Source organism: Ambystoma mexicanum, chromosome 1q (genome assembly GCF_040938575.1).
Source record: "Ambystoma mexicanum isolate Mex_15411 chromosome 1q, UKY_AmexF1_1, whole genome shotgun sequence".
Lineage (NCBI taxonomy): Eukaryota > Metazoa > Chordata > Amphibia > Caudata > Ambystomatidae > Ambystoma > Ambystoma mexicanum.
In genome coordinates, this window is record NC_090922.1 from 1,163,448,104 (window position 1) to 1,163,471,282 (window position 23,179).

Genomic DNA, 23,179 nt, shown 5'->3' on the forward strand with positions numbered 1-23,179 from the left:
CAGGAAAGGTAAAGGGGTGAAAAAAGGCGTGCCCCATAACTAAAATGGTAGAATCCTTATTTGAGCAGAAAGAAATCTGGGCTCACTCCCTTGTGACGCTAAGTCCCACCCATCTTCCTGTCGGTTATTTTCAAAGAGTCTCTCTGGTTAATGGTCCTCTCTATGTGGTCCCTGTTAGAAGATCTACTTTGAAGTTGCTGTGAGACCAGACTCTCTGGCTTCTGCAAACCACATTATCTTACATTATAAATGGGGTCCCCCTGGCGAGGTGTCCTACTGTAAATAACAGTCCCAGACAGGGCAGCTCACTGTCATTGGTACTGAGGATGGGAGCTGGCTCCTTTGTTAACCCATGTGGACCTGTTGGAAGTGCCCTCTATTGGGATGTTAATCACTGCAACCAGCTGCAGAGCCTAACAAAAGAGCAGGGCAGACCCATGGAGCCTTTATTAGTTAATCAGGCTGGCCATGGCAGGGGGAAGGTGTGGTTCTCCCCCTTCCTGGAGATGACATAGTGTACTCATGGCTGTCACATTTCAACTAAATATGACAGGGAGACTGTGCATGTAGGTCTTGTCCATCTTGTACACAGGTCTATACATTTGTTGTGGTGTGAGCATAGGGAACTGGATTAGCCCCACACATTTTCCTGAGTTGTGTCTGCCATCATTCCATTTAATTAAACATTTCAAAAAGCCAAGGCGTTGCACGCCCACCGGGCGGATTGTCGAATTCCTCACAGGCAGCTTGGGGACTTCAGGAAGACAGACTGCTGAATGATGCAGCAGGATTGGAAGATGATACTGGCTTGCTGTGGGGGCCAGTGCAGTTTGATGAGTCAGGGTGATGTGGTCGAATTTGAGGAGTCCTTAGATGAGTTGTGCTGCAGCATGCATGACACATCTCAGAGATTCCTGGGTAGTCCTCAGAAGGTCTTCTAAAAGGACATTGCAACCATCCAGGTGAAAGAGGACCATGGCTTGGGCAGATCGGAAGTTGTTTTCTGTGATGAAGAGCTTGATTTTCCACAGGAGAGAACGTTTGTACTAAGGTCTTTGTGTCTTCCTTGCTATGTGCTATTTGAAGATGAGGTGTATGTCGATGTCGAACTCCAGGGACTTGGCGAAGGTGGGCAACTAGGGTGTGAAGCCCTTGATGTTTATAGCCGTGAGCCAGGTTTGGATGCAGGATGTTCAGTGGTGTTGGTCAGCAGTAGGAATTCAGTCTTGTAGGTGTTGAGCTTCAGTGATATGGATGATAGTGTTCATGTTTTTGAAAGGAGAAGTATGTCTATGTCTATGTCTAATCAATTGTTCAAGATGTATGGACCATAGGCAGCATGTGAGGTAACATTTGTTCTTTGTTATTTATGCCACACTGCTGGATGTCTTCACGCCAGGCAACGTTTAGCTCAAATCAAATTTCTAAATTCTAGAAACTATGATAATGTAATCTTGTAATTTACAGAGCCCCTCTGTGAGCGTTTAGGATGTGGGTGCGTGTGGAGACTAGATGGTGGTGTTACATGTCATGCGTGCTGGCATGTAAGGTTATTGCATACAAGCAATGAGGTTTACACCAACCTGAACCTCTTCTTGTAGTCTTTGATCTGCATTCCTATAGGTTGTCGATTGCCCTAGAAAAACTAATTCATGTTTTTGTGTTAACATTTCCGGATTATAAAAATACACTCTTTGGTAACGTCCATGTGACTCTGCATGCCTAATATGGAAGCTACAGCTGGTGCAGAAGGTGACTGCTCAAATGCTGCGTCCTGTTTCACAATTCAGTCAAATTACTCTGAGATATGTACTGGCTACTGGTAGGTTTCTTAGTGAAGTACATGTTGAATATTGTAACTTTCAAAGCTTTTCAGAGAGCACAGATCGCAGAGATGGTCTTGATGCAGGCTGGAAGCAAGGTCCTATTGATGACAGATTAAAAATAGTGACCAGTGGATGTCAGCACACACACGTAATTTCCTGTCAGGTGGAGGCAGATGCCCAGGTTGAAAAATAGGTGCTCAGTGAGGCAGGCGAGGTAATGGAGGTGGATGGCTTGGACCAAAGACTGTAAAGAAGTAGGAAAGCCACCTGGAGCAGAGATCTGAGTAATCTGCAGGTAATTGGCTCAAATCTCTGTAGCATTTCAATAGGTTTACATCCCAAAGAGCATACGTCTGTCTATGCAATAATAATAGCTGATTGCTAATGTAGCACTTCATGTCCCAACTCTCAGAGATCTGTAATATTAGATGTTACTAACTCTCAACTCAATGACACCCATTGTATTGACATTGCGTGGGTAAGGCACTGAGTTCCCCAGCAGGGATATGAAACCATGACGTTACAGTTACACACCCATCTCTACAGTTGAGGCCATAGTTAACTTAGCCATCTAACCATGTCATCATTTTTTATTTCACTAGAAACTTTTGGTATTGAGAAGTGAATATGATATGATATGATAGGCTATTTATAACGTGCTTAATACCCAGAGGTTTCTAAGCGTGTACCCGCGTACCCGCGTATCCTCCGAAGACCTATGTTATCCATTCATAGATCAATAGCAAAAACAGATCTGGAGACTAGGCAGGATGCACGGTGACTCTGCGGGCATGGACATGAGTAGATGTTTCTGTAGTAGTAGATGTAGTTAGGTATACATACATAATGTATTCATAAAGTAAGAGTAGATATAGAGCTGAACGCTGAGCAGAGTAGATGGTGCTATTGCTTGCAAGGAACTGGGGACATTATATGGGTAAGCATCTTGACGGTTAGAATGAGAAACCCCGTGGGTACTTTCACTGCCTGCTCAATATCTAGTCTTCCTTTGTATCAGCAATGGGAGAAACAAGCCAAGCTTTCACATGTGTATGAGTGGCATTCAAGACTTCCTCTAAGAAAATGTGAATGAAATAATGAAAGCACTGGTCTTTACCACTCTGATGTACAGTGGACCACACATTGCCCCCGGCCGAACTGGGGACCAAAGGAAAGGTACGGGAGAAGGCTACCTGAGCGCAGAAGGAGGAGATGGCCTGTGAGCAGCATTTTCTTTAAAGAGTGGACGCTAATCGCCACTAGTGCTGACTTTGCTCGACACGAGTACGAAACATGCAAAAGCAATTAGCAGCTCTGTGGGTTTGCATACCTTGTATTAGGTAGTACTGCTTAAATTCGGAATTTTATAACCAGATGACAATTAAATATGCAATACATATGTCAAACTAACTTACCATATTTTAAAAAGAAACTATTTGCATGTTGCACAAACATTAATTTTACTATTTGCTTTCAACTTTAGAAAAAAGTAATTTGCACTGAGAAGTCATGTTTCTAAGAACTTGATTGTTTGACTTTATCTTCTGTTCTAGTGCTCCTTTTATTTTCAAGACCGTAAGGTCTATCATTTTTCTCGTTGCTCGTGTGGGCTTAGACTCAACACCACTTAACCCCATCTGGCTGCTCTCCCATTTGGCTAGTGCCCTCCTCTTGAGAGCCAATCTAGCGCCGGCAGGCGATTAGCCGGCCCAGAAACACGAAGGCTGACTCCTGTCTTCAGCCTGTCCGCAGCCTTCGTTTGCCGATTGCCAGAAACTGTGCCCCAAACAGATGAAGCAAGCACGTCGCCACCACCCTCAGCCCTGCATCCGAGATACTTATTATTTGCACTGCTGCTGTTACACCAATGTACCTCCAATCTTCGGTCACTCCAGAAAGACTCTCGCTATCTGTAAACATTATCGTCAGCCTCAAACTCTGCTTTTACTGCCCATTATATTCAATATACTTAGGCGTGATCACTTATGTGCTCCAGATTGACTGTTTGACTGTTTGACTGTTTATTATTATCCATTGCTTGCACTAGGCACGCTAACTGTGTTTTGCATTGCATCAACCTTTCCTTCCTTCTCCCATTAGCAAGGACACAATCTGCGACACGGCGTTGCCTACCACAGTATGAAAGTAAGCCCTTACAGCTCCGCTATGCTCCATTTTACTCTTTCTTTTGCCTGGTGCTTGTAAAAACGTTGTTACTTATATTGACTGCACTGCGCCTCCCTCACTCCCTACGTTACCGCACCGGATCCTACTAGGGATTGTTTGCATGCTGGTCACAGCCATATACTGTTGAATGCCTTGAATAATCACCTATTACGTACTCACCAAGGGCATTCTACCATGTATTTAAACAAGTACGCTATGGCTTATTTAAAACGTTTCACATCTTCTGAAGCTCCACGCCCACTGCACAAGATGTGGCCCTGCTTACTTGCCTCATGCACCATGTATTCCTGCACTTTGCCTGTCACGCTGTATTTTTCAGTCACTTTGCTCGACGATGTTTACTACTAACACTAGTGACTATCATAAAACTTTGCACATTGTTCTTTGACCTACCTCAGCCTTGGTCACACTTGCACAACAAATCACTTCAGCGGAAATACTTACAGTCAAATTAGCTTTAGCCCCTAGTCAGACCATCACACTCCATCTAATTTATAGGCCCCCTGGGTCTATTTCTACATTTGCCGAAGACCTATCGCACATTCTTGCCGTTAATACCACAACTAAATCTCAAATCATCATGCTAGGTGATTTTAATCTGGGTCTTCTAGACCCCAATGATGCCTCAGCTCACGATATTAATAACCGTCTATCCAATTTATGCTTTACGCAACATATTGATGAGCCAACACACTCTAAGGGCAGAATCATTGACTGGATATCTGGCCTAAATTGCGAAATCAATGTTGAATCCAATCAACCCTGGACAGACCACCATTTATTCATCTTCAGCATCCCTGCCAGAATTATCCGCACCCCTCCTGACATGGCACCTGCGATCTCCACTAGAAATAAGAGAGACATAACATGTGAAAAACTGCACCTGCTAATCCTCCCAGTTCTCAATGAACACGCTTCCTTGTGTACTGATCCAACTGTCTTGGTAGACATGTTCAATCAGACTATACTAAAAGCTCTCGACCACATTGCACCTATTAAAGAGAGAAAACCTAAACCATGGGCTCACCTTAACTCTTGGTTAACACCTCCGTTGAGAGTCCTATGCAAAGAAAAACAGAACCTTGAAGCAAGTTGGAAAAGCAACCCCACTGAAATGAACAAAGCAAGCTTAGCTCTAGCCAATGTGGAGGCTATACTTCAGGCGAAAAAAGACACTTACAACAAGCGTATCGAACAAGCTAAATCAAACACTAAAGAGTTATTCAAAATACTAAAAGAATTGAAATCCCCGGTTACACCTCCTGACACTTGTACACTTGTACTAAAGATGTCTGGTGTGCCAATATTCAAAAGGTGCTCGTTGGTAAAATACCTACTCTCCAAACTAAAATTAACAATAAAAAAACCAGTCTGCGGATCGACCCACAATATAAAACTTATCATGTCAGAACTAATACCAACCTCTACTCCCAGAAACCATTCAGCTTCTCGCCCCTTTCTAACTGAAGTAGAAAATATTATCAACAATCTCAAACCCTCGAACTGCCAGGGTGGCTTATGTCCTGCCCCTATTATCAAGGAGGCCTCCCATAATCTAGCTCCCTCCATTATCGCATTTATAAATTCCTCATTCAGCTCTGGGATTGTCCCTGACAACCTGAAGGACTCCTGGGTTAACCCACTTCTTAAAAAATCTTCATTGGATGCAAACATACCAACTAATTACAGGCCCATCACGACAGTGGCTTTCTTGTAAAAAATTCTTGATCAAGCTGCTTATTTGCAGATCCAAGATTATTTGGAAACTAAAAAACTCCTTGGACTTAAACAATTGGGGTTCTGTCTGAGCCACGGAACTGAAACTGCCCTGATTGATCTTAAAACACAGATTGAAGACCTTTAAGATAAGGGTAAACTTGCCCTTTTACTCCTACTTGATTTATCTGCGGCGTTCGACCTAGCAAATCACCAAATCCTCTGTCAATACCTCAAACTAACGGCCCACTTCTCTGACAAAGCTACGTCCTGATCAGCTCATCCTTGATAACAGGTCTACGAGGGCCTTCTCCCCGACTGCAGCGCTGAACCTTCACCTGTCACATGTGGGGTTCCACAAGGATTGTGTGTTTCCCCTACACTTTATAGTGTGTTTACGAAGCCACCATTCAATATCCTGGATTATCAGGGTGTCACCTACACCAATTATGCAGATGACACCCAGATACTCACTCCCATTACTGGTGATCATATAGCTGGCACTTGCCGTTAATTCCCTCAACCAAGTCATCCAAGCCTGGATGGCGCAACATGAACTCTGTCTGAATGACGAAAAGACAGTGTTCCTCATCCTAGGCTCCCATCAAAGACTCAACAAACTTCTCGTTTAAACCCTTCGTCATTGATGGCAACATCATTAAAGTTGCAAAGGACACTAAAACCCTAGGCATTTATATTGACTCCACCTTCTCCCTATCTAGGCAAACTAACGCAGTATCTTCCGCCGTAGCATATAAGTGTAAGCTCCTTCAGCCTACCGTCCTTTCTTATCACCAGCCAACTGTACTATATTAGCCAGGACCCTGGTAATGTCTAAAGTTGACTACTACAACACCCTCTATCTAGGCAGCAACCAATGCAACCTCAATAAGTTACAGATTATTCAAAACAATTCCATTAGAGCTGCACTAAACATCCCCAGGAACCATCACATTTCTGACACCAGACAGAGTCTCTGTTGGCTTGTGTTCAGTAACACAAAGAGTCTCTCTAAAAACTCTTGCACTAACTCATAAATGCCTCGCCAACCAAGCACCTAGCTACTTGGCCAGTAGATTTACTATCCACACTTCCAACAGACCCCTCAGAAGTGCCCAGACTAACTGCCTCTCCATACCCCACTTCAACCTGCAGAGATCAGGGGGAATCAGTTTCCTAGTCATGCGGCAAAACTTTTGAACTCACTACCTAACCCTTTTAGAGTGGAACCTTCATACTTGGCGTTCAAGAGTAAGTCCAAAGCTTGGCTGTCTGCCTAAGACCACCCCTTGAGTCAGACTGCTCTATAGTCACCCCTATGTTATGGCCTACTGATTACTCTCTGTTGCACATATGTAATTAGTTGTCCCTATAATTTGAATCTGTATATTATCTGTAAATGTTTCCTTTTTCTTGTACCTATAATTTGAATCTGTATATTATCTGTAAATGTTTCCTTGTTCTTGCACTGCCTAATACCTGCCCTGTTTGCATCTATTATGCTGTATTCTAAGTGATGCGCCCGGATGCCATTGGGCCAGGTGCGCTATATACATAAATAATATACAAATACAAGTACAAAATAAAGAAACACATTTCAGGAACGTGTTCCTTCATTTGTTTGCCACTTGTGCAAATATTTCAAGCCACTTACTGGAGAGGAAGCATCCTTCATGGTTACAAGCGCTTTTATAAAAAGTATATAGTTGAGCTTGATGCCGGATATTGGCATGGCCTACTGAAAACAAATGAAAAATTGATTTTAAAAATTCAGAAATACCTCACTGGGGATGGGGACTTCCCCCTCCTTCAAAAGGCTAACATTAATTTTAGAAATAATTATTAACGTGTATGTTAAATGTTGTTCCTTTCGTAGGTGCATGCTCAAAGTCGAAATTAAATTAATTAAGTTAATCGACGCATGCAAAATTATTTAGAGGCTTATGTGGGAAAGAGAAATCTGTGCAGGGCTGCAGGCATCTTTTTCAGGGGTTGCGACCGCACCTGGCATACTATGGCAGCATCAGCAAAGTTATGCCTTACTTACAGACTTAACAGGCATTGCATCATTAACATTAGTGAGACATCTGAGGTTGCAGTTGGTACATCAGTACCACCTTTAAGCCTTTAACTTACATACAGGCTTACTATACCTGGCAGATGATAGAACTATTAGGACTTTCAGGGATGCACTTAACATATGATAACAGCATATGCACATATGTATTATTCATTAGCTTATGGTGACTATAATAGGCATAAGAGTGCATTATTTGAGCTTTTGGGCTTCACTTCACAAAATCAGCTGAAACATATTGGGCCTCATTACAAGCATGGCAGTCCGGGAACTACAGTACCGGTAAGCATGCCGGTACCGTAGTTCCCCGGCTGCCATACTACGGGCTGTGCTTGTGGGTGCCTGGCAGGCCACCAGGTTTTTCCTGGCGGGCTGACTGGCACCCACGAGTACAGCACGTCGGATGCACCGGCACAACTCTTCATGTGCCGGTGCACCCGACGTCCCGATCCCCATTCAGCCCTATGGGGCAGAATGGGGATGAGGAGGCCCTTGATTTTGGCACCCGAAAATGGCCAAGTACTGGGTCTGCCTCACTCAGCATGACCCGGTCCTTGCCCATTCCAGGGTGCCGGAAAAAATGCAACTCCGGCAGCAGCGTGCCATTTTTATCGCCACGGCTACCGCCAGAGTTGTAATGAGGCCCATTGTCTTTGTCAATGCTTGCTTCCAGTTTACCAAATTTGCTCAGGTTAACAGTGATGCTCTCTTCAGGTGGATCCCATATTGAGGCTGTGGCCTTCTTGTGGAGTACTCTAAGGGCCGCATTTACAAAGTGTTTTTCAATGGGATTGTGCATTGCAAAATGCATTTGTAAATCAGGCTCTAAATGACCTGGGAGTCCAACACCACTCCTTCAGCTGTTAGTGTCCCTTCACTATGAGTCTATCATCTGCGTCCAATGCGGCAATAAAGGCAAAATGAGTGGTGTCATAAAAGTCAGTCAAGGGGTACTTGCACCCCTCTTTTTTAAACTTTATATTAATAATCTGCCATCCTTTCTAGAACACCTTAATTCAGATGTACCAGTGTGAGGGCAGGAGGTTACCTGTTCTTAGTTACAATAATGATGCGGCTGTTAGCTAAAAATCCCATGGTCCCTACAAATGCTCATCAAAGGGTATGCATAATTCATGAACGGCAAGGGACTCTAGGAAAATGTAAATAAGCACTATGTAAAGTTTTTCTCAACTAACCATCTACATGATCCTACTACCCTTTTGGATTGCCCAAAATGGAAGGTTTGTAAAATCTTTGAGTACCTTGGCATCGAATTTGACTATTGGTTAAATTGGAAGGAAAATCTGACTATGCGAAGGCTGAAAATGAAACAGGCCTCTGGATGCATTTTCATATTCGCAAAAACCATTAAACAATGTGCTGCCAGACACATGACAGCCATATACAGGGGCAAGAGTGTGGCAAACAGTGTCTATAGAGGTGGGCTTTGGGGTGTGGACAATTTCGCCAGACTTCAAACAGAGGGAAATTCCTTTCCCTCCCGCCTCTTGGGCGTACCCCTGATTATGGCTTCATATGACACACACTTGGAAATAGACCCTGCCTACATCACTGACAGCCTGAGGCTCAAACCTATTCTATTTTGGTTATCTTTATGGTCGAATCTTGATGACAATCTAACAAGATTTTTGATTAAACATCTTTCATCGGTTGGTAGCCACAATAAAATGTTATGTTTACTCTTTACTTAGTGTTAGCCTGGAGCACGGTTTTACATATCCCTCTAGTTCCATTGAGATCTCTGTGAAATAACTTAAAGTAGGCTCTTTAGCCTCTGAAACAACACAAGAGAGGATACAAACATTGCTAAACCCTCACTTATGCATTATTTAATTATTTTGCCTCCCACTAGTGTTGGGATGGAAATGAGTCTATCCCACCCCCCTAAGCTCTTTAAGGTGAGGCGAATCCCATATGAAATTGTGTAGTCTGTAACGAGGGAGAAGCCCCGTGCTAAGAAACTCAGCTGGGCAATAATGGGACAGGAATAGCAGATGCATAGATGTGATGCACACATGGAATAGAACACCATCTTGTAGTTATGGCAGGCACAGAGTTTGCATGACAGCGTGAGACAGCTTTAACTCAATGGAAAACCTCAGAGTTCCAGAGCAGTAAGACAGTAAAGCCGAACGAGCGTGCACTGCCAGTTCTCATGGAAGCTTCCTCTTGTTGTTTTACTGTTACAATTACATAGTATCATTAGGAGGAATGTGTTCGGCGAGACCACGAGACACCAGGCTCCTCGCAATGCCCATTCATCACAGCCAAGCTACCAGCAGGCCTCTGACACCCACCCAGCCGACCCAGTGTCATGGCTCACACCCCTGACCCGATCCCCACACCCTTGCATTCTAAGATAGTGATCGACCCCAGTTCCAACCATAAACCAACTGGCTATAAAAGATCTAAGCATGTATGACTGTTTCACCTCTTCACACAAATACAGCCATTGTAGAGGGAGGAATACATTATAGATAAAACAAGGGTGGAAAACCTTGGGTGCAAGAGGAGCAGTATCAAGAGAGCACAGAATGTGTGGGTCAGTTTGACTGTATGTCTTCCTCCCTTCCCCCTGGCACCAGCCACGAGCCTCCCAGGTGCATGCCATAGTGATGTAAGAGTAGGCCTAGCATATAATCAGAGTTTTCATAATGTAACTTAAGAGCAGCCTGACCTTCACTTTGCGGAAATATGAGCCCGGCTGACCCATGTGGGAACTGCCAGATGGCGGAGGCATGAACCAATTGTAGCCTGGCATCCCCTATGGAGCAGGACCATGTATTTTGCCTTAACAATGAACTGTGCAGGTTTATACCCTATAGATGACATCACCAGTGATGCTGTAGCCTCTCAATAGACAATGACATTCATTCTGGAGTCAGAACGTTCTCGAGCAGCAGAGTCCTTTGCTGATATTTTGTATTCTGTACAATTAAACCTTGTTATGCTTGCAAACCGTCTCTTGGCCTATTTCCCTAGAGGGTTGTATTCATTCTGGCATGAGCATGAACAGGTACTTGCCTTCTCTAGGATGGCCATGTAGATTAATTTAATATTTAATTTTGATCATAGCTACCTTCTGTCCCGAGCCAGACTGAACACCTTGCAGGTAAAGGCAGTAACTTGCAACTGGTCTGGTACAGAATATGAGAATGACATTTTCTGTCCCTTTGGCATTATAGAAAATTTGTCACATTTTGTTCTTTTTTGTGCTCTGTGTACCTACCGGCGCAGAAATTAGTGGAAACTAGCATTCATGCTGTTGCTGAACCCTGCTAATGTAGTAATTTCAGACTGGTTTCAACGTGCATGGAAAAGGAGAAATGTATTGTTTTTATAGTTCCTATGTTCTGTGTTCTCATGATGATGTTTGCAAGCATTGCAGATAACAAGGGGGGTCCTGGGAGACTCTCTGCCAGACATGAGTCCTGGTTACAAGAGCCTTACCCAGAGTCTTTAGCTCACTATCTTTCACAGAGAAGAAATATCCCAAACATATCAGTCTTTGTCCTGCCCTGGGGCAGTCCAGCAGCGAAATGCTAGGCAATTCTCCTCTGAACAAGAGTACCAACAGCAACCCCAGACACGTGTTTCGGTCTGGTTGAACCTCATCAGTAGGGTGTAGCTGTGCCTCTCTAAGAATAGTGAGCAAGGGGTCCACGTCTGGATTCCCCTAGTAACTTAGGGTGAGAACCAAAGTTACTTGAAATATGCAGATAACAAGGGGGTCCTGGGAGACTGTCTGCCAGACATGAGCCCTGGTTACAAGAGCCTTGCCCAGAGTCTTTAGCTCACTATCTTTCACAGAGAAGAAATATCCCAAACATATCAGTCTTTGTTCTGCCCTGGGACAGGCCAGCACCGAAATGCTAGGCAATTCTACTCTGAACAAGAGTACCAACAGCAACCCCAGACACGTGTTTCGGTCTGGTTGAACCTCATCAGTAGGGTGTAGCTGTGCCTCTCTAAGAATAGTGAGCAAGGGGGTCCACATCTGGATTCCCCTAGTAACTTAGGGTGAGAACCAAAGTTACTTGAAATATGCAGATAACAAGGGGGGTCCTGGGAGACTCTCTGCCAGACATGAGTCCTGGTTACAAGAGCCTTACCCAGAGTCTTTAGCTCACTATCCTCGAGAAAAAATATCCCAAACATATCAGTCTTTGTCCTGCCCTGGGGCAGTCCAGCACCGAAATGCTAGGCAATTCTCCTCTGAACAAGAGTACCAACAGCAACCCCAGGCACGTGTTTCGGTCTGGTTGAAACTCATCAGTAGGGTGTAGCTGTGCCTCTCTAAGAATAGTGAGCAAGGGGTCCACGTCGGGATTCCCCTAGTAACTTAGGGTGAGAACCAAAGTTACTTGAAATATGCAGATAACAAGGGGGGTCCTGGAAGACACTCTGCCAGACATGAGTCCTGGTTACAAGAGCACCCTAAGTTACTAGGGGAATCCAGACGTGGACCCCTTGCTCACTATTCTTAGAGAGGCGCAGCTACACCCTACTGATGAGGTTCAACCAGACCGAAACACGTGTCTGGGGTTGCTGTTGGTACTCTTGTTCAGAGGAGAATTGCCTAGCATTTCGGTGCTGGACTGCCCCAGGGCAGGACAAAGACTGATATGTTTGAGATATTTTTTCTCTGTGAAAGATAGTGAGCTAAAGACTCTGGGTAAGGCTCTTGTAACCAGGACTCATGTCTCGCAGAGAGTCTCCCAGGACCCCCCTTGTTATTTGCATATTTCAAGTAACTTTGGGTCTCACCCTAAGTTACTAGGGGAATCCAGACGTGGACCCCTTGCTCACTATTCTTAGAGAGGCACAGCTACACCCTACTGATGAGGTTCAACCAGACCGAAACACGTGTCTGGGGTTGCTGTTGGTACTCTTGTTCAGAGGAGAATTGCCTAGCATTTCGGTGCTGGACTGCCCCAGGGCAGGACAAAGACTGATATGTTTGGGATATTTCTTCTCTGTGAAAGATAATGAGCTAAAGACTTTGGTTAAGGCTCTTGTAACCAGGACTCATGTCTGGCAGAGAGTCTCCCAGGACCCCCCTTGTTATTTGCATATTTCAAGTAACTTTGGGTCTCACCCAAAGTTACTAGGGGAATACAGACATGGACCCCTTGCTCACTATTCTTAGAGAGGCACAGCTACACCCTACTGATGAGGTTCAACCAGACCGAAACATGTGTCTGGGGTTGCTGTTGGTACTCTTGTTCAGAGGAGAATTGCCTAGCATTTCGGTGCTGGACTGCCCCAGGGCAGGACAAAGACTGATATGTTTGGGATATTTCTTCTCTGTGAAAGATAGTGAGCTAAAGACTTTGGTTAAGGCTCTTGTAACCAGGACTCATGTCGGGCAGAGAGTCTCCCAGGACCCCCCTTGTTATTTGCATATTTCAAGTAACTTTGGGTCTCACCCAAAGTTACTAGGGGAATACAGACATGGACCCCTTGCTCACTATTCTTAGAGAGGCACAGCTACACCCTACTGATGAGGTTCAACCAGACCGAAACACGTGTCTGGGGTTGCTGTTGGTACTCTTGTTCAGAGGAGAATTGCCTAGCATTTCGGTGCTGGACTGCCCCAGGGCAGGACAAAGACTGATATGTTTGGGATATTTCTTCTCTGTGAAAGATAGTGAGCTAAAGACTCTGGTTAAGGCTCTTGTAACCAGGACTCATGTCTGGCAGAGAGTCTCCCAGGACCCCCCTTGTTATTTGCATATTTCAAGTAACTTTGGGTCTCACCCTAAGTTACTAGGGGAATCCAGACGTGGACCCCTTGCTCACTATTCTTAGAGAGGCACAGCTACACCATACTGATGAGGTTCAACCAGACTGAAACACGTGTCTGGGGTTGCTGTTGGTACTCTTGTTCAGAGGAGAATCGCCTAGCATTTCGGTGCTGGACTGATCCAGGGCAGGACAAAGACTGATATGTTTAGGATATTTCTTCTCTGTGAAAGATAGTGAGCTAAAGACTCTGGGTAAGGCTCTTGTAACCAGGACTCATGTCTGGCAGAGAGTCTCCCAGGATCCCCCTTGTTATTTGCATATTTCAAGTAACTTTGGGTCTCACCCTAAATTACTAGGGGAATCCAGACGTGGACCCCTTGCTCACTATTCCTAGAGAGGCACAGCTACACCCTACTGATGAGGTTCAACCAGACCGAAACACGTGTCTGGGGTTGCTGTTGGTACTCTTGTTCAGAGGAGAATTGCCTAGCATTTCGGTGCTGAACTGCCCCAGGGCAGGACAAAGACTGATATGTTTGGGATATTTCTTCTCTGTGAAAGATAGTGAGCTAAAGACTCTGGGTAAGGCTCTTGTAACCAGGACTCATGTCTGGCAGAGAGTCTCCCAGGACCCCCCTTGTATTTGCAAGCATTGCAGTACATTTGATTCAGGGCCATACAAATGGCTCTGCGTTGCTATTGTAGTATGTTTTTATCATGTTTAGATGACGTGTTTTATTCATTTATGAGCATGTATTAATGCAGTTTTATGGTTTGTTTTGTACAAATGTGAAATACACTTGATACTACTACCATGTTCTGGGAGTGGCATCTTCGGAATCAAACTTATTAGTTTCTCAGTGAACATAAATACATACATCAGACACACCAACAACTAAAAGCCTTGATGGACCTTTTTCTGTGCCTTGATGAAATGTGGTTGTGCTGCTCCAAAATTCTAATCCTCTTTAGACGTTGCTGCAATCTCTGCAAGCTTTTACATATCCACTACTGTGGGAAGACAAACAATGTCTGCGCTCTTTTCAACAAACACTCAAAAAACAACCTCTCTCTTCCCGCTCATTTAGTTTAACTGTTCATTGGAATTCACATTTTTCCACAGAACTTCACATATTTTTCCAAATCCATTTGTTTTTCACTTGCACACAACTATGGTTGTAAATACTGAGTGTTTATAAAGAGTTATCCCGAATGTCGATGACCTGCTGTGTAAGTCACAGCAGCATCTGAAATGGGTATCACATAGAAGCCTATCATATAATAATTGCATTGCATAGTCTGGCTGTGTGATGTTGATAGAAAGGACCCATATTAGCAGCAAGCTTGTGTACCACAGAGATATGTGACCGATGAGCATGGTTGGTAATCCCGGTTCCCTAATCCGGTGTTTGTGGTTGGCAATCCCTGACTGGGCCCTCATGGTTAAATCCGCTTGAAATACAATTATTGTATAGTTTAATATATGTTTTGCTAAATCAAACTGGAGTATGCTATGTCATGTCATCTTACTCAGATCTATACTATGCACCACTGCCATTTGCTTGGAGTGTTCTACGTGCAATTGTTGTTTACCAACTCAGATGAGAGAGTGTATCAGATCTGCACCTGCAACCTTATGCATAATTCACACATCCTAAAACTGGAGCAAATCCGGAAATGCCAGGAGTGTCTTTGAGGTGCCTTTGGTCAAATCTTTGTTAGCCACATTTACTCATGATCCTCTATCTGTGAGTTGCTCCAGGCATCTACAGGTTTTCTCCAGTTGTAGGCAGAGACGTTTTTATGGGAGGGCAAAAGGGGCACTTTCCCAGGGCCCTCACCTTGGAGGGGGCTCCAAAAGGCTAGCCGATCTGAAAAAGTAAGATTCCATTGTTCACAAGTCTTAAATAGCACATGTGAGGATATTGTATGGGGTGCTGCTGATGCTCTAAACCCATTGCCTATCTCTGTGTTAGCAAGTGCATTCTGCCTTGATCAATTCATCATGTATTGCTTTCTGTGTTCACTGTGGTATACATATTGTGTGTGTTCCTTATGGCACAACTCTGTAGCATTATTTCCTTCCTGTGGTAATTATGTTGATCATGTGCAATAGGCAATGGTGAAATGCATATTGATAGATTGAGTGCCACAATGGTTCAGAGGTTAGCTCAGTGTGTGCAGCACCCATAGCAGAGATATGTGGTCATATGCAAAATTAGTATATCACATTCCAGAAGGGTGGGTGAGCCTTTTCTATGTCTGGAATTTTTAAACCTGCCTGCATATGTACTTCGTTTTGCAGAACAACATCTGCTATTATGAGCAATGTACCTGTACCAGATAGGGGTTGCTATAAAAACTAACAAATTATCCGTATGATGAAGGTCTAGAAATTGATTTGTTCAGATGGGGTGTTGTAAAGCCTAGGCAATCACCTCCAACGATGGCATAAACTGTTAGTCCAAGAGGTGAATAAGTCTCCAAATTCAGGACTATGGAACAACAGCGTTGCGTTCATGTTTGTATCTTGGATTTGCCAGCAGACGATACAGTGATCCTGTTCAAATCATCTAATATATCTTACATTATTGTGCTGTCTTCTGTGAGGTTTGCCTTCTTGCATGCTGCTGGTTTTGTTTAGTCCATTACTGGATCTTTCTTTTATGTAGGCCATTTGGGTGGAAGGGTTGGTAGACAGAAGAGAGTGCACCATATGTTGTAGGCCTCAGGCAAGCATATTATACGGTCTGCTTGTTTGACACAAAAAACTGTTTGCTTTTTGGTAAAAGTCAAATGTTTTTATGCACGTTTATAAATGAAAATGTCACAAGCCATTGTTTTGGAAGTATTTAAAGCTTTAAAATACAATAGACAAACCCAGATTAAATGTGTTACATCACATTGATTGGTATGCTGGTTCTTATATACTTCCCTTGATGATGGAGAGAATGAAGCCAGAATATTCCAATTTTGCATAACACCCTTTTATAATATTGTGTTTAAAAATAGTCATGTTTGGTAATGTGATTTGTGTACTTTCCAAGTCTGTTTTTTAATAAAATTAGATTGTTTTAGTTCATGGTAAGAACTGGAAAAGAACGTGTTCAAATGCAGAAATTGCAGAGTTGGCACACATCCCAGCTTCACCCTTTAACCAATGTGTGATCCTGGGCATCTCATTTAATGTTGTATTGCCGAACCTCTCAATATTGCCAGTCCCTAAACCTTTCAAAATTGTCAGGCCTTCCAAGTGATTTCCTTCTCATGTATGATCTTCATAAAAAGCCTTATTAATGGTTTCACTGTGTTAATAGTGAGCTTATTCATACCGCACACCACAGGCATTTGTTCCTCAGATATCTAATGGCAACACTATTTGAAAACAACATCACACTTCTAATCTCAGTCTGTCTGGATAAAGACACCTTCCTGGTAGCTTCTAATCTGCCTCGACTATCCATGCAACGGTATGTATAGCGTTCTCCTTCCTTCCAAATGGTGGTCTCTATTCATGCATGAGCACTTTTTCCATTCTGTGAGGCAGCTAATGTGAGTTCTCTGTCTATTATGGGTTACATGTACCTTTATATACGGTCCTGCATTAATACTACATCTACCTTCCTGGATGTTATTGATAAAAAGTATCCTGTGTGTACTAGAACATTAACCCTTTTGTAGACTGCTAATGTTGACTTTCAAATGCTACTTGCTCGTACTTATTATGCTGCGAGACAGCATATCAACCTATAGGTTGCGAGTGCGACGGGTGGGGGTTTAGGAGCGTGACCAGTATTCTTGATCCCTTAATTCCTTTGGTTTGGTGGAGAGGGGCCCCACAGATGTCCATGCCAAGGGCCACAAAAGTGCTTAAGATGGTCCTGTTTGTCGGCTTTGTGAATCATACATGAGTAAGCAAAAGCAAGTCTAAGGTGCTCACAAGTGTCACATGATGTATCCACATGTACATATTTGGAATTAGGCACCTAGAGTTAATACACAATAAAATGTAAATGCAAATCATACGTAATATAAGGCATGAGTGTTCCCATAGTACTATATAGTGTAATTCCAAAATGAGGAAACAATGTGCATACATACCTATGAAATGCAGTTTCACTAAAGATATTTTCCTTCATCAGGCTTTCGGGTCCTGAGAGTTGAATTAATTCTTTCACAACTTCGAATTTTCCATTGTAACAAGCACTGCAGGGGCAGGAGAAGCTCCGGTTTAGAAATGCTGTATTATCAGTGCATTCATAAAAGTAATTGATTACGCGGACATTACCCACAGATGTAAAGGTGTGTCGCCATAGATGTTCACGACGTGGGGCTGGACATCAGAGTTATTCTGAAGGAGGTACGTCACTATTTCATGGTGTCCAAACCGAGAGCAAAAATGCAGTGGGACGTGGTCTTCATTGTCGAGCGCATTCACTGGAAAGGGACAGAGACACAATACACCACATGAGAAGGTCAGTGTAAAGGTAGACATCATTGCAAAGCAAGGGAACAAGCCTCATGGAAGCAATGCACTTTTAGGAGCATTGTCTCACTGACCTTTTTTCATTTCCAAAGTCATGCCCTCGATCATTTTATCTTGAATAACTTGTGAGCCTCTTTGCACTCATTGGAAGATTATCGGAAAGGTTAAAACGAGACAATTTTAAGTTTTCGCGAGTTCTATATGATCACACTTTTCAGGGCAGGTAATGCTTTCATAATGAATTCACAGAACAGCAGGAATAGTGCCATTCTTCCGACTAACTGTCAGACACTCATGCCAGGAACAATGGGCTGTGTGTAACAGATACATTCACCCTCCCGCCACCCCCAGGTCCTACCATATCCCATACCATGCTTGAGTACTGCAGCAACTTCAAATGTGTTCACTGTTTTTCAATGTGTGTGCGGAGTGCAGGGCCTTGTGTTCTCGCACATCGATGGGGGAAAGGCCTTCCTGACAGGGCTCCCATCCACTCACTTGGCTCCCCTAAAAGCAGTCCACCACGCTGCAGCACATCTTATTACGGGTGCATGGAAATTAGACCAAAACACTCATGCCCTACGCAAATTAGACTGACTTCCTCTCCAGGCCAGGATACTGTTCAAGACTGCATTTATCATCTACAAAGCAGTAACGAGTAACACCCAAGTGTGCTTGGCAGCTAAGCTCCTCATATCCGGTGGCACATACCCCTTGAGCAGCAAATCTCCCAACCGGGTGAATCACAACTAGTCCACAAAGAGAGGACCCTCAAACAATCCTTCTCTTGTCACACACCCACTCTGTGGGACTCGATCACAGTAGCCACTCGCAAAACCCCACAATTCTCCAATTTCGCAAATCTCTGAAAACGTGGCTTTTTCAACAACACTGGATCATGGGCAGATCCCAATGCTGTCAGAACGCAACTTACAGTACTGCGCTACTGTTAGATGGCAGCCCAAATGCTGGCTACCCAAACCTTGTACAGTGCTCCACTGCTCTCAAGCTAGGTCCATGCTTGCACAATAAAATAAATCAAATTAGTTTTAAGAGATTCTTGGAAAGGATCGAGGGTGCAGACAGAGCTTAAGGCATAGGAGAGAGACTTCCATCCATTATATGGTCAAGAAGGAAGTATGAAGGAAAAAATGAATTGAGCACAAGCAGGCGAGGAACAGTTAATAGATAGAGAGTACACAAAACAGTAGAGGAGGGATAAGTAGGGGGAAGGCCTTGGACATGTTCAAAGACCTGCATATGAAGGAAAAGTGGAGCAGGGCTAAGAAGAGAGACACTTAAGAGAAGGTACAGAATAAACACGTGGGTGGAGATGCTTGCAAAACTGGAATCCCAAGCTAGAACTTTCAGAGTTTTTCTGAGGTTCTAAAAAAAAAGTCACAATGTGTTAAATCTTGTGTCTATATGAAGGCAGGTGAAGAGATTCTCTGAAAAGTCAGTGGTAAGTATTTGAAGAAAGAGCGACTTTGTCTTCTCGTGTACAGCACGTTATAAATGCCATATCATATCATATCATATCATATCATATAGTTAGGAAAGGTACCTTGGGGTATTTTAAGATTAGTAGCAATGTAGGTTAGAGCTAAATTAAATCAATAACAGGGCCTACTTAGAGTTAAGCAATTAGGGGATATTTGTTTTTGGGGTGGGGCAGTGTTGGTGGGAATACCAAGGCAGTGGTAGACACACATGCATTTTGTAGGCTAGGAGAAGCACAATACAGTGAGAACGCCACATACATTGTTTAGGTGTACATTGAAGGTCACAGTGGTACAATTTGCATGTTCATTTTGCAGGCAGAGAAGAAGATCTAATAAGTGGTACACACACTTCCTTTTACATATCAAGAAGGCCAAAGCACTGAGAACCCCACATGTATTAGTAGGCAGAGGAGCATACCAAAGCACTCAAAACCAAACATAGGTGGAGGTGAAGGACTGACAACCCCATGTGCAATTTGGAGGCTAAACGCTGCAGCATTGAGAATCCCATGCGCATTTAAAAGGCAGAAGAGAAGGCTAAAACACTGAGAAACCCATATGTATTTAGGAGGCAGAATAAATAGCCAAATTACTAAAACCACCGTATCCATTTTGCACGCAGAACTGGCCAATGAACTGAAAATCCCACATAGATTTAGCAGGTGGAGGAGAAGGTCAAAGCACAGAGAACCTGCAAGGCTTTAATAAGCAGAAGAAAAGGCGAAATCAGTCAGAGCCCCCTGCGCATTTAGTAGTCAGATGGTTAGCCAAAAGCACTGAGAACCCCACAATTTAGAAGGTAGCGGTAGCGAGGATGTGAAAGAAGTGATAATTCCATGTGCATTTAGTAGGCACAGGAAAGCATAAAGGAAGTGAGAACACTTTGTGCAGACTCGCCAGGATATTTGGCAGCATAGAAAAGCACATTTTGCAGCAGACAACTGCATTTCTGTGGCATTTATGAGACATGTTTTACTTGCAGTCGGTGCTCGCTGTGGGGGTAACCCTGCCTCTGCTGTCTAGGGTGGGGTGGATTTGGACCACTGATGCTGCTGAGAGGATTGGTGGAGGTGGAACGGCCTGTTAGGCCCTGGGTTATGGTTTTTGGTGGTGGTGTTGTTAACACTGGGACAGATGCTGCCACTGCAGCCCAAGATGGAGGGGGACTAGTGTTGCTAGTGAACAATGGGTTGTGGTGCCTGCATGTTATGCCCTGGGTGATGATGATAGCTGCACACCTAGCAAGGGTGTTGGTAATCGTTGCAGTGCTGTCTCTGTCTCCCAACTGGTGGTGTTTGGGGATAACACTGGGGGCATGCATGGCAGTGTTGGTAGGAGTGATGCTTCCTATGAGAGCCTGGCTGGTGATGGTGGCACTGAACCCGCAGCCAAGTGTGGAAGTATTGGTATGGCCGATTGCTGCTGAGCACATGGTCGGTGAAAATGATTCTGCCTCCGAAGGCAGCCTGTTGGACCCTGCATACATGGTGTTGGTTGCACTGATACATGGGTAGTTGTGGTGGTGGTGACAGTAGGGCTGGTGATAACACTGATGTCCTGGGTAGCGTTGGGTGTGGCACTGCCCCTATTGCCCTGGGCAGTTTTGTTGCTGTATCAGTGGTGCTGCTGAGGCCCTAGGTAATGTTGTTGGTCACACTCCCAGAATTCTCTATGTTGGGGGTATTGGTTGTGGGGCTGCCACTGCCTCTGCAGACAGTAGTGGTGGCTGAGAGCATGATTGGTGGTTTTGGGGGTTCCTGTTAGGCCCTGGCTGGTGCTGTTGGTTGTACTGGACCAGGGGTGGTGGTGATGGCAGCAGTGCTGCTGCTGTTGCTGAGGTCCTGGGAGATGGTTTAGATGGTGCCAGTGCTGACCCTGGGGGCCATGGTAAGTGGCGAGAGGGAGGCAGCATGTAAAGGTGTAAGCAAGAGAGGGTATGACTATGCGTAGGGATGATGTGGGAGCGATTGAATGCATGCACGAGAGGGAGAGCGTGCATGCAAGGCTGTGAGAGTGTGCGACAGTGAGAGAATCGAGTGTGGGTGAAAGGGAGTGAGTGTGTGCAACACTGGTGTTAAAGTGGTGCACATAAGGGAAGGAGGTGGCAAATGGAATATCACAATAGATACAGAGGAAGGAGACAGGTGGGGCTCAGATTTCAGGAGAAGCATAGGAAACTGAGACAAAAAAAGTTAAAGGGTTTATAAAAAAGGGGCAGGAGGATAACAAGAGGAATGGGTGGGGGATGACAAGGTCAGCGGTAGTGGACAAACAAAGCAGTGAAAAGAGAGCAACAGTTGAAGCAAGGGAAGGATGACGCCAAGATAAATTGCCAGCAATGGGACTCACTAGCCTGGAGGGACTTCTTAACAAAGATGAAGAGTCAGGGCGAGATCACTTTTTAGGTCGGTCAGGTCTCTTCCCCTTGCATGTCAAAGCGACAGATGGGGTCAGCAGAACGATGCTCAAAAGCTTTCCAGACCTTTTTTTTTAAAGTGGTCCACTGCAATTTACTCAGTGCACCCTTTGCAAGGAGCCAATGTGGAAAAAACGCCTGTGATGGGCCCAAATCCCGTGTGCTCCATCCCTCCCTTTCCACACACCCTGAAGCACCACAGCAGGCAGTAGAGCAAAGAGGTGTGCACAGGACAATTACACTCTGAAAATCAAAAGAAGAAAGGAGGGCAGCTGTTAAACACTCCCTCCCTAGGCAGCCAGCTGGCTGGAGCAGGGTGTTGTTTAACATTTGGATTTGTGCAGCTTGTAACGCATATTCAGTGGGACTGGAGACAAATAGTTGATTTCGCAATTGTATTGCAAAATTGCTATAAGCTTTAAGCTGGATGGTCTGTTTAAGGCAGACAAGAAGGCCACAGGAGGTTTAGGCACACTTGCATTGTGTAGGTTGAGGGATGGCAAAAGCACTGAGAATTCCATGTGCATTTAGTAGGCCGAATAGAATGGTAATGCACCTGAGGCTCTGAAGTGCATTTAGTAGAGGGAAGGATAGGCCAAATCATTGAAAACCAGTGCTACATTTTGGCGGCAGAGCAGAAGACCGAAGGACTGAGACCACACATGAATTGTATATGCATAGGAGGAAACCCAGGCGCTGAGAACCCCAAATTCATTTAGTATATTCAAGGGAAGGCTAAAGCACTGAGAGCCACACATATATGTACTAAATCCAAAATACTAATTTCATCCTAAGTTTTCTGTCACCTATTCGATTGTTCTTGTTTATTATTTGGTCTTCAAGTTTACCGTCTTGCTCCACTCTGCTCTATTTACCCCTTTTTGGTCCCTGTTCTTTGCACTTGTTCGTCTTATGATTCCATGTCCTCTGCTTTGCATTCTCTGTGGTCGCTGTCCCTTGAAGCCCAACTCCTTTTTTCATTTCTCTGCTTAATATTTAAGAGTCTCTATGGTCTTGCACCCACCTATCTCTGCTCGTTAGTTTCTTTCTATTCTCCTTTTGGTTCCTTTTGCTCCAGTCTCTCTTTCTTCTGGTTGTTCCTCATCCTCCATGTGCCCCTTCTCATTTTTGCTTGTTTTCCCTTCTTGCCCTTAAGCACTAGAATGCCCTGCTTCTTTTTATTCGATCTCTGACCACAAT

General features: G+C 44.2%; 1 protein-coding gene across 2 annotated transcripts in view; it reads right to left on the reverse strand.

Moving 5' to 3' along the window:
- Positions 1-23,179, reverse strand: part of TNNI3K (TNNI3 interacting kinase) — a 3,214,557-nt gene that overhangs the window by 2,455,619 nt on the left and 735,759 nt on the right. For both annotated transcript variants that reach the window (XM_069641910.1, XM_069641909.1), the window contains exons 8-9: positions 17,868-18,012; positions 17,677-17,781 (exon numbers count right to left, since the gene is read on the reverse strand). In XM_069641910.1, the coding sequence (XP_069498011.1) occupies positions 17,677-17,781; positions 17,868-18,012 (250 nt within the window). The remainder of the gene's footprint in view (positions 1-17,676; positions 17,782-17,867; positions 18,013-23,179) is intronic.